At 40.8% G+C, this 13,639-nt stretch overlaps 1 protein-coding gene across 4 annotated transcripts in view; it reads left to right on the top strand.

Moving 5' to 3' along the window:
* Positions 1-13,639, top strand: part of PLEKHA8 (pleckstrin homology domain containing A8) — a 113,074-nt gene that overhangs the window by 55,732 nt on the left and 43,703 nt on the right. For 2 of the 4 annotated variants that reach the window (XM_070787266.1, XM_019958821.2), the window contains exons 13-14: positions 114-175; positions 5,633-11,440. The exons of 1 other annotated variant lie outside the window; for it this stretch is intronic. In XM_070787266.1, coding sequence (XP_070643367.1) covers positions 114-175; positions 5,633-5,830 — 260 coding nt within the window. In that variant the 3' untranslated portion in view covers positions 5,831-11,440. Of the gene's footprint in view, positions 1-2; positions 68-113; positions 176-5,632; positions 11,441-13,639 lie in introns of those variants that run through there. One more of the 4 variants, XM_070787267.1, reaches the window with a different exon arrangement.

Genomic DNA, 13,639 nt, shown 5'->3' with positions numbered 1-13,639 from the left:
AGTTTTTAATGCCTATAGGAATATGCTGCTATGTACATTAGAAAGGACATGATGCAAATAACACATCAAATCCTGATGAAATTGTTCCTCACGGAGTATTTCTTCTTTCCAAGATAACGCATATGGTAAAACATTGCGGCAGCACCATGGCTGGGTCGTTCGAGGAGTTTTTGCGGTAAGCAAGCCTTCTGCCTCCTGATGTTCTGATGGTCACAGCAAGGTGTTTTGTTTCGCTTTGTGTGTGTGGTGTTTCTGTTTGCTTTGTTTTTGAGAATAAGAACCAAATGTTGCTTATTTCATTGAAATCTGTAAGTCTGTTGTGTGGAAATGTTGGCAATAAACAGTAAGAAAAGACTTAGAATGTGCTTCACCTTATCTAGTTCCAGGGACCCTGAGATTTGTCTCAGAAGTGGCTGCCTTTCGGATGAGGTAGTAAAGAGTGTCAGTGTAGACTAGAGATCACGCTCTGAGGGGAAACCAGGGGTGGTTTCAAGCCCATAGCTCCCTCTGCTGCCTGTCAGGGTCAGGCCTGTTAATTCTCAGATTTTAGTTAGTCTTTTTTCCTCAACTGAATTGTATCTTTGAATATTAACTGACCTGGGTTGCCAGTGGCTAGAACTGGAAGCCTCTTCTTCCCCAATTATTTCCCTTGTGGAAGTGTTTGTATTTGTGTGTGTTGGCTCCTGTTACCTATTATTCCTTCCTTGCATGACCTGGGAAGAACACACACCTGAGAATCATATTTCTCAGGTGGACAGATCAATTTACCTGCTTTGTAAAATAGCTGGAGCAGATGGCCCCTTTCTGTCAGCAGTAATATTCTGTAATTCTTCCGTTGGGCGAGAGGTCAGCCATAGTCATGTGCAGCCATGAAAAGGCTGAATCTCATGTCGTGGTACAATAGGAAATGTCAGAGGATTGAAAATAGCTTGCAGATGAAGTCTGTTACTAATTTGCCTAAGTAAGAACTGTTCAGGTCATGATTTCTTAGGAGACTGGTAAAGAAAGTGGGAAGAATTTATGGAAGAAAGCAAATTTTAGTGAAAATGAAACATTTTACTGTTCACTGGACTAGGAGCCAGACCAGTTGCAGCCACAAACTGCTCACATTTACCTTCAGTGGATGTTTAATAACGTAATAATAGCTTCCGTGTGGCTATTGGACACTTAACCATGTATCAGACACTGTGCCAGGTACTTCTGTGTTCATTATCTTTGGGAATCCTTAGGATTAGCTCCCACTGTTGTACAAGTTCAGAACTGTTCATTTCAGTCCCAAAGTGAGGCAGTGGCAGAGCCCAGGTCTAAACCCAAATCTGTCTCCAAGGCTGGTGCTCATCCCACACATCACAGCTCTCCACAGTGAAGACAGAATGATTGAGAAACTGCTAGTGAGAAATTAGGCAAAAGATGCTGCTCCATTCGTCAATCTCCCTGAGTAAATACTGTGATTGCCTGCAGGTGTCTGACGCCCAAGTTCCCTTGGTGAGATGAAAAGCAGGGAAACATTGAGTTGCCTCATTTGTAAGAAAAATAAATGTAGTTTTGTTTTATTTGTTATTCCAGTAGAGAGGGCAGAGTTTAATCCTGAAATATTGATGATCCAAGAGACATTGCCAACAAGCATGAAGCTATAGCAGAAAATGTATCATGAGCATAAGTCTTTGAAAGGACATTTTAACTTACAGCATTTTTCTAAATAATTTAGATTATGTAGTAATTTAGTAATTAATCTAATTTAGTAATTTAGATTCATTGTAAAAATAAAATGTATAGAAAAATAGGGTAAAACTTAAAATTGTCCACAGTCTCACTGCTTTATAATAACCATCTTCAACATTTTTGTGTTTTGCCTTCTTTGCTCTTATTTTCATTTATTTAACATATTCTTTTCAATGTTGTTCTATTTCATTGTGTATATTTATATAAATATCTACTAATAGATATTTATATTTTTATTTTATGTGTATAATTATCTTAATTTTGTATACTTACTCTGTACATGCATGTAAGTTTTTTTGACACTTAACTGGTTGTATAGTTTTGTATTGTTTTTCTCCACTTTTTTAGTTTTTATACTTTCTAGTTGTATTGAGGAATAACTGACATATGTTACTGTATGTTTAAGGCACACAGCATGGTGGTTTGATTTAAATGTATTGTAAAATGATTACCACAATAGGTTCAGCTAAATCCATCTTATATAAATACAAAAGAAAAGAAAGGAAGAAGGAAAAATGTTTCTCCTTGTGATGTGAATTCTTAGAATTTACTCTTTTCACACGTTTGCTCTATATCCAGCAGCAGTATTAGCTGTAGTTGTCCCCACTTATTTTTAGGGATTGCCTAATATTTCCCCCAGTATAGAGGTACCATAATTTATTTGTTCCAAACCTTTGTGTTGGAAATTTCAGTTGCTTCCAAGTTTGTTTTTACAGATGAAACAGCATCTGTTATTATGCATTTTTGACTAAAACAGTTATTTCCTCAAAATAGATTCCTGGAAGTAGAATAGCTATGTCTAATGCAAAGAACTGAAACCCCAACTTAGAGCACTTGCCGTGCACTGGATGTTGTTTTAGGCGCTTTACTTACATAAAGTTATTAATCTCATAGCTCTGAAGTGGCTTCTCCTATTTTCCCTGCTTATAAACGAAACCTGAAACACATGGGTGTGAGGTAATAACACCCAAAGTTACAGGAAAAGAGCATTTGAAAGACTCTTGATGTTACTGCCAAGAGTTTTTTAATTTGCTGATTTTTAAGAAAATAGATTCTGTTGAGCATTTGGTAACAGCATTATTAATAGAGGAGCTTCCTTTCAGTCTCTCTCCTGTTATTCTCCAAGTCATCCCTACTTCGGGAAGTTTATTGAGTTTTCTAATGTCCTGATTAAAATCATCAGGGGCAGATCTAACTAATCTTGGTTGCTCAGGGAAATATCTTTTACACTCACCGAATCTGACTTACTTAACAGCCAAATATTGGACTTTTATCTTCAAACAGTTATGGTCTGTGGAGCTGATGTCTAGTCTAGGCTCTGTCTCTTTCTGTGGCTCTCTGTTTTGGCTTCCGCTTCAGTTGAGTTCTGTCATTGTTTCCCAAATAGACTCAGCTGCATCATTGTTCCCTAGGAACCTTTGAGAAATGCATTGTTGTGGGCTCCACTCTGGAGAAACTTTAAACATTTTTTATTTTATGTAAATATACGTACGTAGTTTTATTTTGCTTTTTATCACAGAGTCCAAAAAGGTTATATAACAAAAAATGGCAGTTTGTTCCATACTTCCCAGACTCTCTAAAAGAGGCTGCAACTTTCAAATGCTTTGGCTGTTTCTTCCAATACTTCTGTAATTCTAAAACTATTTACTCTTCTCTGTGGCCCTATCCATTTTAATTAATGTTGATTTCTGTTATAGATTAGAGTTTGCCACCTCAGACCTTACTGCCACTACTTCCCCTCCTCTGCCTCTACTTCCCCTGTATAATTATATCACAAGTCAACATGATGATGATGAGCCAAAATTCTATGACTTTTTTTGTTCTTTCTTATATGAGTTTTATATTTTTCTCTGTACCATGAATTCTTTCACATCATCATCATTTTGAACTTACAAATGTATTGGATTATCTGTATTTTTTTTAGAACTTTCTAAACTCTTATTCCAGTCTGATTTGTTGTACTGCTGTTGTCCTAGAACTTTTGTTCATAAATTTCCCTATACTGAGTCCCCACCTCACCTTAATTTTATTTCCCAAGTCCTGTGACTTCCTATTTCTTGATCTAATCCCTTTTTTTTGATGATATCCAAACTCTAGTAGCTTCCTAAAAAAAAGGAGTGCAAGGGAAGTAAATTTTTGAGTTCTTGCATGCCTGAAATTGTCTTTATTCTTCCCCCTTTTTCCTAGAGTGTTGCTTTGGCTGGTGTAGAATTCTAAAGTGAAAGTTGCTCAGTCGTGTCCAACTCTTTGTGACCCCGTGGACTGTAGCCCACCAGGCTCCTCTGTCCATGGGATTCTCCAGGCAGGAATAGTGGAGTGGGTAGCCATTCCCTCCTCCAGGAGGTCTTCCCAACCCAGGGGTTGAACCCGGGTCTCCTGCATTGCAGGCAGATTCTTTACCGTGAACCACCAGAATTCAAGGTTAATAGTAATTTTCTCTCAGAACTTTGAAGGCAGTCCTCTGATGTCCTCCAGCTTCCACTGTTACTACTATAAAACCTGTAAAATCTAATGTGTGTAAACCGCTCCTCACCTCCTCCTAGATGCTTTTAGGATCTATTCCTTATCCCCACCTTCTAAAATTTCACCATGTTTGCCTTTGGGTCTTTATCATTCGTTTTGCTAAGCATTTGACTGGGTCTTTAAATCTGGAGACTCATATCCTTCTGTTCTGGGAGATTTTCTCTCATGATATTTTTGGGCAGTTGCTTTTCCTCCATCCTTTGCTCTCCCTTATACCCCTACCATTATTTGAGTGTTTATGATGTGCCAGGTAGTGGAGTAAACGCATCCTGCATTCCCATTAATCCCTCAAACAAGGAAAGTGCTACCAGTCATCTTCTGCAGACAAGGAGACTGAGGTTCTGATTTAGCCCCCTTGCTTAAATTCCTCAAGCTAACCTGTAAAAGAGTTGGGATTCAAGTCCAGGTCTCCTCACCTAGAGGCTGTGCTTTAACCACTGCATAATGCCAGTCACTCCCCAGTTGCAGAAAGGGAGAGGGTTGATTCTCAAAGACTTTCAATATAAGGAAGCTCAAGAAAGCAATTGCAAGATTTTTTTTACAATCTATTGAAGATTTTAAAAGCCTCCAGAGAGCTCAGGGGAGCCAAAACTAGTAGATGCCAGAGAACAGATTTCAGGACGCTTAGGGAACAGTTGGCCTGCAGAGAGAGGGGAGCTGTAAGGAGCTTAGGAAATCTTTCTTCAGGGAAGCAGTGTGGTTGGTGGTGTGGTTGAAAAAGCAGAGAGATGATCCTAAGTTCAGATCCTGGCCCTGGCACTCATTAGCTGTGTGATTTCCATATGTAAAATAAAGGATATAGATTGTACAGGGTTCTTACAAAGATTAGCTGGGATAAAATACGTTAAAGAATCAGCATGCAAGCAAACCATAAATGTTAACCCCCTTCATTTTTAGAAAATGTTCACGAATACAAAGGAAATCTCTACATAAAGGTGAATGGGACATAGGTAAAGAAAGTGTGTGGAGATGAGATATAAACAGGATGATGAGCTGCTCCGCCAGGCTGGCCATGTGCCAACAAAGACTGTGCAAGCAGCATGCATGCAAGTCATTCTTAGCACTCCACGGGAAGAGACTGGATCACTGTGAATGAGAGTTTGAGCTTTTCTCAAACTGTTCTCCTCTCACCATTCCCTGACTTGATGGGATTATTCGTCCTCAAGATAGCCCAAGAAGATATGTGCTTCTTCAAGCATTAAAGTGATTTGGTTCTTGAAACATAATTGAAGAGTCCATGAACTGAAAGAATGCATGCCTGTTTTTTCACTCGCTCGCCTCAGCTCTGTGTATGTGTGTGACTGTGTGCACGCATGTGTTTGTGCATGAGTATAATGTGCAAGTGAGCATGTCATGGTGCAGCTTTTCACGAGCAATTCTTTTGCAGTTAGCTCTGAGGGCAGCTCCATCCTATGAAGATTTTGTGGCTGCATTAACCATTAAGGAAGGCGACCACCAGAAGGCAGCTTTCAGTGTTGGGATGCAGAGGGACCTCAGCCTTTACCTCCCCGCCATGGAGAAGCAGCTGGCGATACTGGACACTTTATACGAGGTCCACGGACTGGAGTCTGACGAGGTGGTATGACATCTGCAGGGTAGCGCTGCCTCCTCACTTCAGGGAATAAAGTTTGCTAAAGTGTTTTGTTGCCCGACTTAAATTTCCAGCAGCAGCTCCAGCCCTCTCCAATCTCTTACTTGGAGAAAGGAGAGGGGAAGGAAAAGCCTAGTGCTTTTATATATAATTTTTTCAATGCTGTATGTTTTGTGTGTTTAAAAATCAAGGTGCTATATATTTAGTTCAAAAGGCCTCATGGAAAAACAAATTGTAGCTGTTATATAGATGTGAACAGCAAGTTATAAGAGCAGATTTGACAATGAATTTGTTAGTATTATGTTTTGTTTTTAGCTTTTAGTTTTAATGGGCCACCCAAACCCAAGCTGAAAATGAGCAATTTTCTGTATCAAGGACTATAACTCATAGCCATTATTTCAGTCAACTTAGAATTAGTCTAAAATTTTCAAGGAGTTAAGCCCCTCTGTTGAAGCTATTGAAAATGTAGAGTTTGCTATTCCTAGGTGTTCTGCAGAGAATTCTCTTCTCTGTGGCTCCATGGGCCAGAAGAACCTGTGTATTAAACACATCCGGTACACTGGTGACCAAGCAGTGCCATCTCTGAAGAGATGAGTGGTATGGCCTTGCATCGAGCCGGAGGATAGTATGGGAGAGGTGGGTGGGTCATCTGAGGTGACCCCTGTGCAGTACACACCCTTCGCCGCCTACTTTCCCCTGCATCATCTCAGTTGGACATCACAGCAAAACCATGGTATTCAGGGATTATTATTAAACTTCATAAGTAAGGTTTAGAGGTCAAGGGATAGGCTCAGTCACACAGCTGCTAAATGGAGGAACCACGTGATTTCCATGTGTGACCTGGACCACATCAAAATTACATGGAAAGCTTGTTTGAAAATTAAATTCCCAGGCCTTACCTTGACCTGAAGAACCAGAATTGTGGGAGTAGGACTCAGGATAATAAACCTTGAGTTTGAATAAATTTTACAAGGTATTCTTGTGCAACAGGGTTGAAGAACTATGAGATTAAATTCTAGTTTATGGAATTCCCAGTCTTCTGCATGAACTAAATGTTTGTATCCTTTCTTGGAAAGAGGAGAAGGCTATCATTGAAGTGAAGTAGTTAAAAGGAGAGTGAGACGTGGAGCGAGTTTACTCAGCAGCTTTCTTAACCGAACATGCAGACCTTGGTGTTGTCCCCGGGGGCCGCAGTTCCGAATGTGCTCTCTGACCAGTCTTGGCTTAATCACCAATGGTGCAGAGCAAGCTAAATGCAGCTGCTTATCTGTCTCAAGAGCTTTGGGACCATGTCACAGTTTAAAAGTGGGATTTTTAAGTCTTTCATGAAACAACCCGAAGAGTGTGATGTGATGCCAGGACTGTGGCCTCAGTCCCTCAGTAAGTCAGCCTGCCAGGAGTGGGCGTGGGAGAGAGGCCACGGGTGCCTTCTGTGCCAGAGGCTACTCGCTTAAAGTCGCTGGAAGGAAAGGTCCAGCACGAGCTAGCTCCCCGGCTGTAAGTGGTGTTCCTTTGAGGGGCCCAGGGGATGCTGCTCCGAGGGCAAAGAGAACCCTCTCCTTGGGTGAGAGGTTGCTGTGGGGAAGGGTACTGATTTGGTCTTTTTGTCTGTCTTTAAACAAACGAGTGGGCAGTTAACGTAGCTCAAATTATTGAATTGGGTACTCTGCACAATAAGGACTTGTGGAAAATGCTTAAACTTTAGAAAAACAGCATCGGATATTTTAAAGCTGGAGAGAGAAACAGTGCTGAAGTGACATTGATTCTTTCATATTTTAGCACTTGCTGTTGGCAGCTGCCAAGGCATGTGTGTTGTCTCCTCCACTCCCACAAGTAATTAGCGTGCATCTCCTTCTCTGGCTAGTGTGGGCATGATAGCAGGACTCGGGGATAATTTAGACTTCCTGCCCTTCACAGAGCCTCCTAAAGGCAAGGAAAAAGCCACCTGCCTTTGCTTTACGTTGAGTGAATGCACATCAGCTATTGTGCCATCAGGTGGGGAGGCTACCTGGAGACTGTAAGTGTTGTGAAGCATGACCATTTTGAGCAAATGCTGGTGCTTCCTGTCACCTCAGGTGAACTGCTATGGTCCCTGGCAGAGGTGGGCTCACGGAATATACCTCAGATTTTCCACCAAGGCTCTGAATACACACAAAAAGAAAGCTGCTCAACATAACCATTTCACATTTATATAGGTACTGCCTTGGTATATATGATCCAGTTTTCTGGAGAAGATTTCATATTATCTGGGATCTTTGATCAGAGAAGCTTGAGTAACTTGAATAAGTCACATTATCTACTCAACACTTTTCCAGCCCTGCAGAAAGGGAGTAATGTTTTTCAATAGATATTTTCCTTACTGGAGCATGTTAAGTTTACCTGAGATGCATAAAGCTCTGGAAATTGAACTATCATCATACTAGATGATAAATTCAGTTTGACCTGAAGCTTGGCACAGTCAGAGCTTTATCCTGGAACTATACTATTTGCTTCTCCATTTTACTTAAAATCACAATTTGTGCTAATTTGCATTTACTATCTAAGAAGAGGACAAAGAGAAAAGAGAGTTAAGGCTTTCTCTTCAGAATCCTCCCAAGATTCCTGGGGCTTCCAAGCTTTCTTTCATTCTGACAGAGGAGATGGGAAAATGGTATTATGTTTGTTGGTGGAGTAATCACCTTGCTCAAACATTTTTAGGATTCCCTTTCTAGATTAACCTTTAGAGAGATCTTGAAGGAAAATAAAAGGTAATGTGTCTTCTAGGTATCATTAGAAGCTAATAAGTAGCATTTGCACAATCTCTCACAAGGTACTTTGATACATATAATTTCATTCATGTCTATACTTCTTCCCACGGCAGAAGCCAGGCCTTACACTTAGGAGGGATTAATGTGTGTTTGTCTAACTGAACAAAACAAAATCCTTTCAATGATGGCAATTTTTTCTCCTTTGAAAGCAAATTTGATTCATTATATCTAATCTTGGCAAAAATGCTAAGTTAGAGGGGGTACCTTTTGGGGAAGAAACCACCTTGTGTCTATGAAGTGCAGATGATTTTCTCATCACCTCTTGATCCAGCTCTACAGGAAGTTTAGAAGTGGGGCTCTTGGAATGTTGAGCACACCTATGCCCAGGAAATTGACTTTGAAAGGCAGCATTTGTTAGGATGAATAAGTAGTGACTTCAGGGGCCTTGTTATCATTATTTGTGTGTCATTCTGAATATAAATCCTCCCCAAATATCATATTCCATGATGAGGGATCTCCTTTTCTAATTGTTGTGAATAGTGCCCTCATCAGAGTACCAAATCCATCCCTTGTTAAACTGTTTTGCTCCATTCTTCAGCAGCAGCTTTCTAGCACATGTGGAGCATCTGGCACAGGCCTAGCCAGGGTCAGGTGCCCAGCCTATAAGCATTCTCTCTTAGTCTGCAAGAGCTTCTTAAAGAACCCCTGTCCCAATGTATAGCTGTGAAGCAGGTGACCATATGGTGTGTACCATCTAGGAAAAGTGATATGTTATTAGATAAATGCTGCTGGAAAGATTTGCAGTCTTCTCTTTTTGATTATTAATTACACACACACACACACACATATCCATCCCTAAAGTTAATGCTTTTAGTTTTCTATTTTCGGAAAAGTGTTTTTTAGTAGGAAAAGCTTGTGGTAGGGACCAATAAATAAATTACACTTTTCTTTATTAAATTTGAAGTAAACTAAAAGAGCTGAAGCAAGAGGTATCTTATTAAAGAAACCAAATCTGATGGTGAAAAATCAGAAGAAATATCATTTAAGTCAGGAAAGAAAGTCAGAGGGTTATGAGCAATACAAGATGCGATTTTGGGAGCTTTCTGGAAGAAAACTGTTCTTAGGTTTTTTTCCTACTAAATGACTGTGTACTGTAGAAGTTAGTTCCATGATGGTACATTTCTGAATCCCTTGCTTCTGATTTTAGTTGTTTTTTTTTTGTTTTTTTTTTTTTTAATAATTATTCAGCTTTCCTGTCTTCATGTTTGATTTCTTTTTTTTTTAAGTGAACCTTTAAAATTTTTTTTAGATTTAGAATTCATGGGTACAGTACATTCTAAGCCATTGTTCTGTTAGCTGAGCTCACGTGTTTTGTCTTGGAATGCCTGACTTCCATGCTCTTGGTGATCTGGTGGAGTCTGTACATGAGCTTCAGTGTCAACAGCAACCCATGTCCCTATGACATGCATGTAGAGTGCTTTACCTGGAATCACGCTCTGCTTCCGGGCAGCCCTTCATTGTCTGCAGTTGCTTACTCAGGGGTTCATAATAATGACATAAAAATCCCCACTAGCTGTCTAATAGTATTTTAAGACTGCTTATCTATTAATAGGGTGTAAGGGTCCTTTCAGCAATTCCATGAGCATACTGTTCACTGGACCTCCTCTGGAAATGCCCCCAGACCTGTCCTGGCACAGGCAGTAGCCTGCGTACAGAGGCCATCTGCACTATTTCTCATCGCACTGCTGCCTCAGGGCACTTGGAAGTGACCCTCAGCAGTACAGTTGACACAAGCATTGATCCTTCTTCTGCACTGTTTCTGTATAACCTTTCATTTCAAAAGGAAAAAACATAGCACTACTCTGTGGAGCAGAAGTTTTCCAAATTCTTTGGTTACCCTTTTTAATCAGTTCTCTTTCAGAGTGAACACATGTTCTCAGCTACACTATGTGAGAACACAAGAAAGAGACCTTGCTTGTTCTAAGCACTAGACTTTCTATTTTATGTATTTTAAAGTCCGATCGTATTTCCTCCCAGACTTTGTAAACAGAAACCACTCTGGGATGGTTGGTACCCCTAGCAAAGCTGATCTCATCCACAGATTCCCACATATCTGTGTCTATTTATAGGTGTATTATGGAGTCAGTTGTGACAAGAAGGGTGATCTGGAAGTAATTCTGTTGCTTCCCAGAAGGCTAATGAGCCAGTCTCGTGGCATGTTTGATGCGTGAGTCCCCGGTGTCATGACAGTTTCACTAGAATGTCAGTAAGCAGCCCAACTACCTCATGTGAAATTGGCTGTGGACAATCTGTGTCAGATGAGACATGTGTTAAGGTTGATTTAATCTGGTTAATAGAATGGACAACATAATGTCTCTGTTAAAGAAGAAACACATTAGACCAGACGCCAAAGGCTACTATGTACATAGATTTCCTTGGATTGCTTTTTAAAGTCAGTGTTTAATTCTGCCCCCAGTATTCTCATCTCAGTTGGTTGTGATTTCATGGATCCATGCACTTTGAATATCTGTCACATGCAGTCCTATGTTACTTGTTCTTGTCCTTCAACATTTTGAGTGAGCATCATAATGACAGTAGAAAGAAAGTGACTGGTGGTTTGTTGATTCCTTAATTTTAATGGACATTTACTTAGAATATAATGTGTTGGAGCCTTTAAGGATCAACTGGATAAATGAGAATTTCATGTTTAGGTTTCATGTAAAACTCTGTCCAAGTTCATACTCTGTATTTTGTGGGAAGGGGGAACAAGGGAGGGATTTACTTTTTTTGCAAAAGTATTTGAAAACATTTGTCAGATTTTATATTCATTAGTTATAATAAACTTATTTTTCAAGTATTTTATCAAGTGCTTCTCTGGAAGATTTTTGTGTGGGGTTTTGTTTAGTGAATATACCAGTAATAAGTATCATTTACTGGAACACATACTACTTGCCAGGCATCATCCCAAGCTCTTTACAGATATTAATTCACTTAATCCTCCTAATCAGCTTTTAGGGCCAGTACTGTTATTAACCTGAAGTTACAGATGGGAAAACTGAGGCACAGTTGGGGAATCCCCTGGTCTTAGATCCCACAGCTGATGAGTAGAGCCAGGCTACACACTCAGGCAGCCTAGCTCCAAAATCTTTATAACAAACCACTTAGACCTAAACAAAAAATAATTTTGAAGCATCAAATGGCCACTACAATGGCATTGCCCAGGGTATTCTAAGCAGGCTAGAAAGACCAGCTGCTGTCACAGGTGGCTGTGTTCTTCAGCCTGGTTTAATTCTGTTTTCAGAGAAACCACAAATGCAGACCAAAGAGAGGAATTTGCTGTGCAAAATGTTTGAGTTGCTGTTTGGTTAATTAGTTTACATGCAAAGCAGATACTTCTTTTTGTCTAAATCAGTTGGTGCTAAGGTAAGGTTGCACTTGTCAGGTGTTCACTCTCATATACTTGCTGGTGGATGTTAGGATGCCTGCAGATAGATAGGTGCATGTGGCTGGCACTGGAGTGCAACCCTGTCCACACCACCTCCTCAGGGAAGCTTCCCGCCTGTGCCCACTTGAGGCCTCCTCTCCAGCCACCTCTTTACATGAGCTGGGCTGTTTAGAATTGGGACAGGGAGGTTTGAAGGCAGAGAGAGAGAAACCAGCGAAGTGTGGTAGTGTTGGAGCAAAAGGGTCCTGTGGAGTCTGAGCTGGGGTAGCCATGTTGGGTCACGTGGAAGAGAAGGGAGAAGAGAAGGCCAATGGGGAAGGAAAGGATGATGCAGGCGCACTAGAAGCAGGGATGAGGAATTAGATAGTCACCAGGCACCAGCAAAACTCTGTTGAAGGCCAACTTTCCCTTTCCCACTTCTAGCTCCTGCCCCAGAAGTCCTCCCCTTGAGAACTGTGTGGCTCTACAATAAGACCCCAGCCCTTTTGCTTACAGTGCTTTCAGCAGGTGTATCTAAAAGCACGTGTGTGTCTTTGTTCCACACCGAATATGGGCAAATCCACAAAAACCCAAGTAACATACACTGAAGAACCACCACCACTATCATTATTTTCACAGTGTAAAGTGGAAATGCCCATCCAGACCTGAAGTCAGTTTATGTGGGTTCTGCTTATTCCAAGTTATGTGCAATTTCCCTACAAAACTCCAGGAGCCTTTTTGTAATAGCTTTGTTCTTATCATAAGCATCAGTTCTGCCAAAGATGGTGGTATAACCAGGTGACCACCTCCTGCCTTCTCCCATACCTGCTGGGAGTAGAATGCTCAGAGAGTGTGAAGAATCAACTGCTCCACGCTGGGGTACTTGGAAACCATGACAATACAAGCTTCCTGGAGGATGAACCAAGGTGGGTTCAAGAGACCATGTTTGGACATCTGTCCTGATTTCTAGCAGACAGGGGAGTAAAGCTGCTTTGTGCTAATTTTAGGAACCAGCTGAGGAAAAGGAACAACTGCTGCTTCCTATTCTTCCAGAATCTGCGAATATGGGTACGTTTTCTACCTGTTTTATTACCTTCTGCAAGAACATGAATACACTTGCAAGATCTATGCTTAGTGGCTGCAGTGGAGGAAACTCAAAGAGCAACAAGGAAGAGAACCATCCTACAGTTAATATTTTTATTCTCACATTCTCATGGGTAGCTTAGAGATGTCCAAGACCCTTTTTATGAGCATACATATACATGTGTCTGTATCCATTCACACAGACACATCTTGACCATTGTCATCACCATCGTTCCAGAAGCACACAGTGGAGAGGTGCGTTTGGAGCAAGGATGGCTTGCTTTGATTAGAATTGATGAGTGTTGATGGTCTGACATCAGCATTGAGATCACAGTGACTGGTTTACTCTGTAAACACATTTCCTTCCTCAGAGAACAGGGCTGTCACTTCTATGCAAACACTGAGTGTGACCAATGTGAGGGCTTTTTGCTTTGACTTGACAGTCCAAGTTGTTGTTGAAAAGTTTTTGGATGTTTTAAGGGTCAGGCCCTGGCTCAGAGGCCTTCATGAGATCACCTTAGACATTCCCCTGACCTTTGTGCTTCATTG

The sequence above is a fragment of the Bos indicus genome, chromosome 4, assembly GCF_029378745.1.
Source record: "Bos indicus isolate NIAB-ARS_2022 breed Sahiwal x Tharparkar chromosome 4, NIAB-ARS_B.indTharparkar_mat_pri_1.0, whole genome shotgun sequence".
Classification (NCBI taxonomy): domain Eukaryota; kingdom Metazoa; phylum Chordata; class Mammalia; order Artiodactyla; family Bovidae; genus Bos; species Bos indicus.
This window is presented reverse-complemented; position numbering and strand designations above follow the sequence as displayed.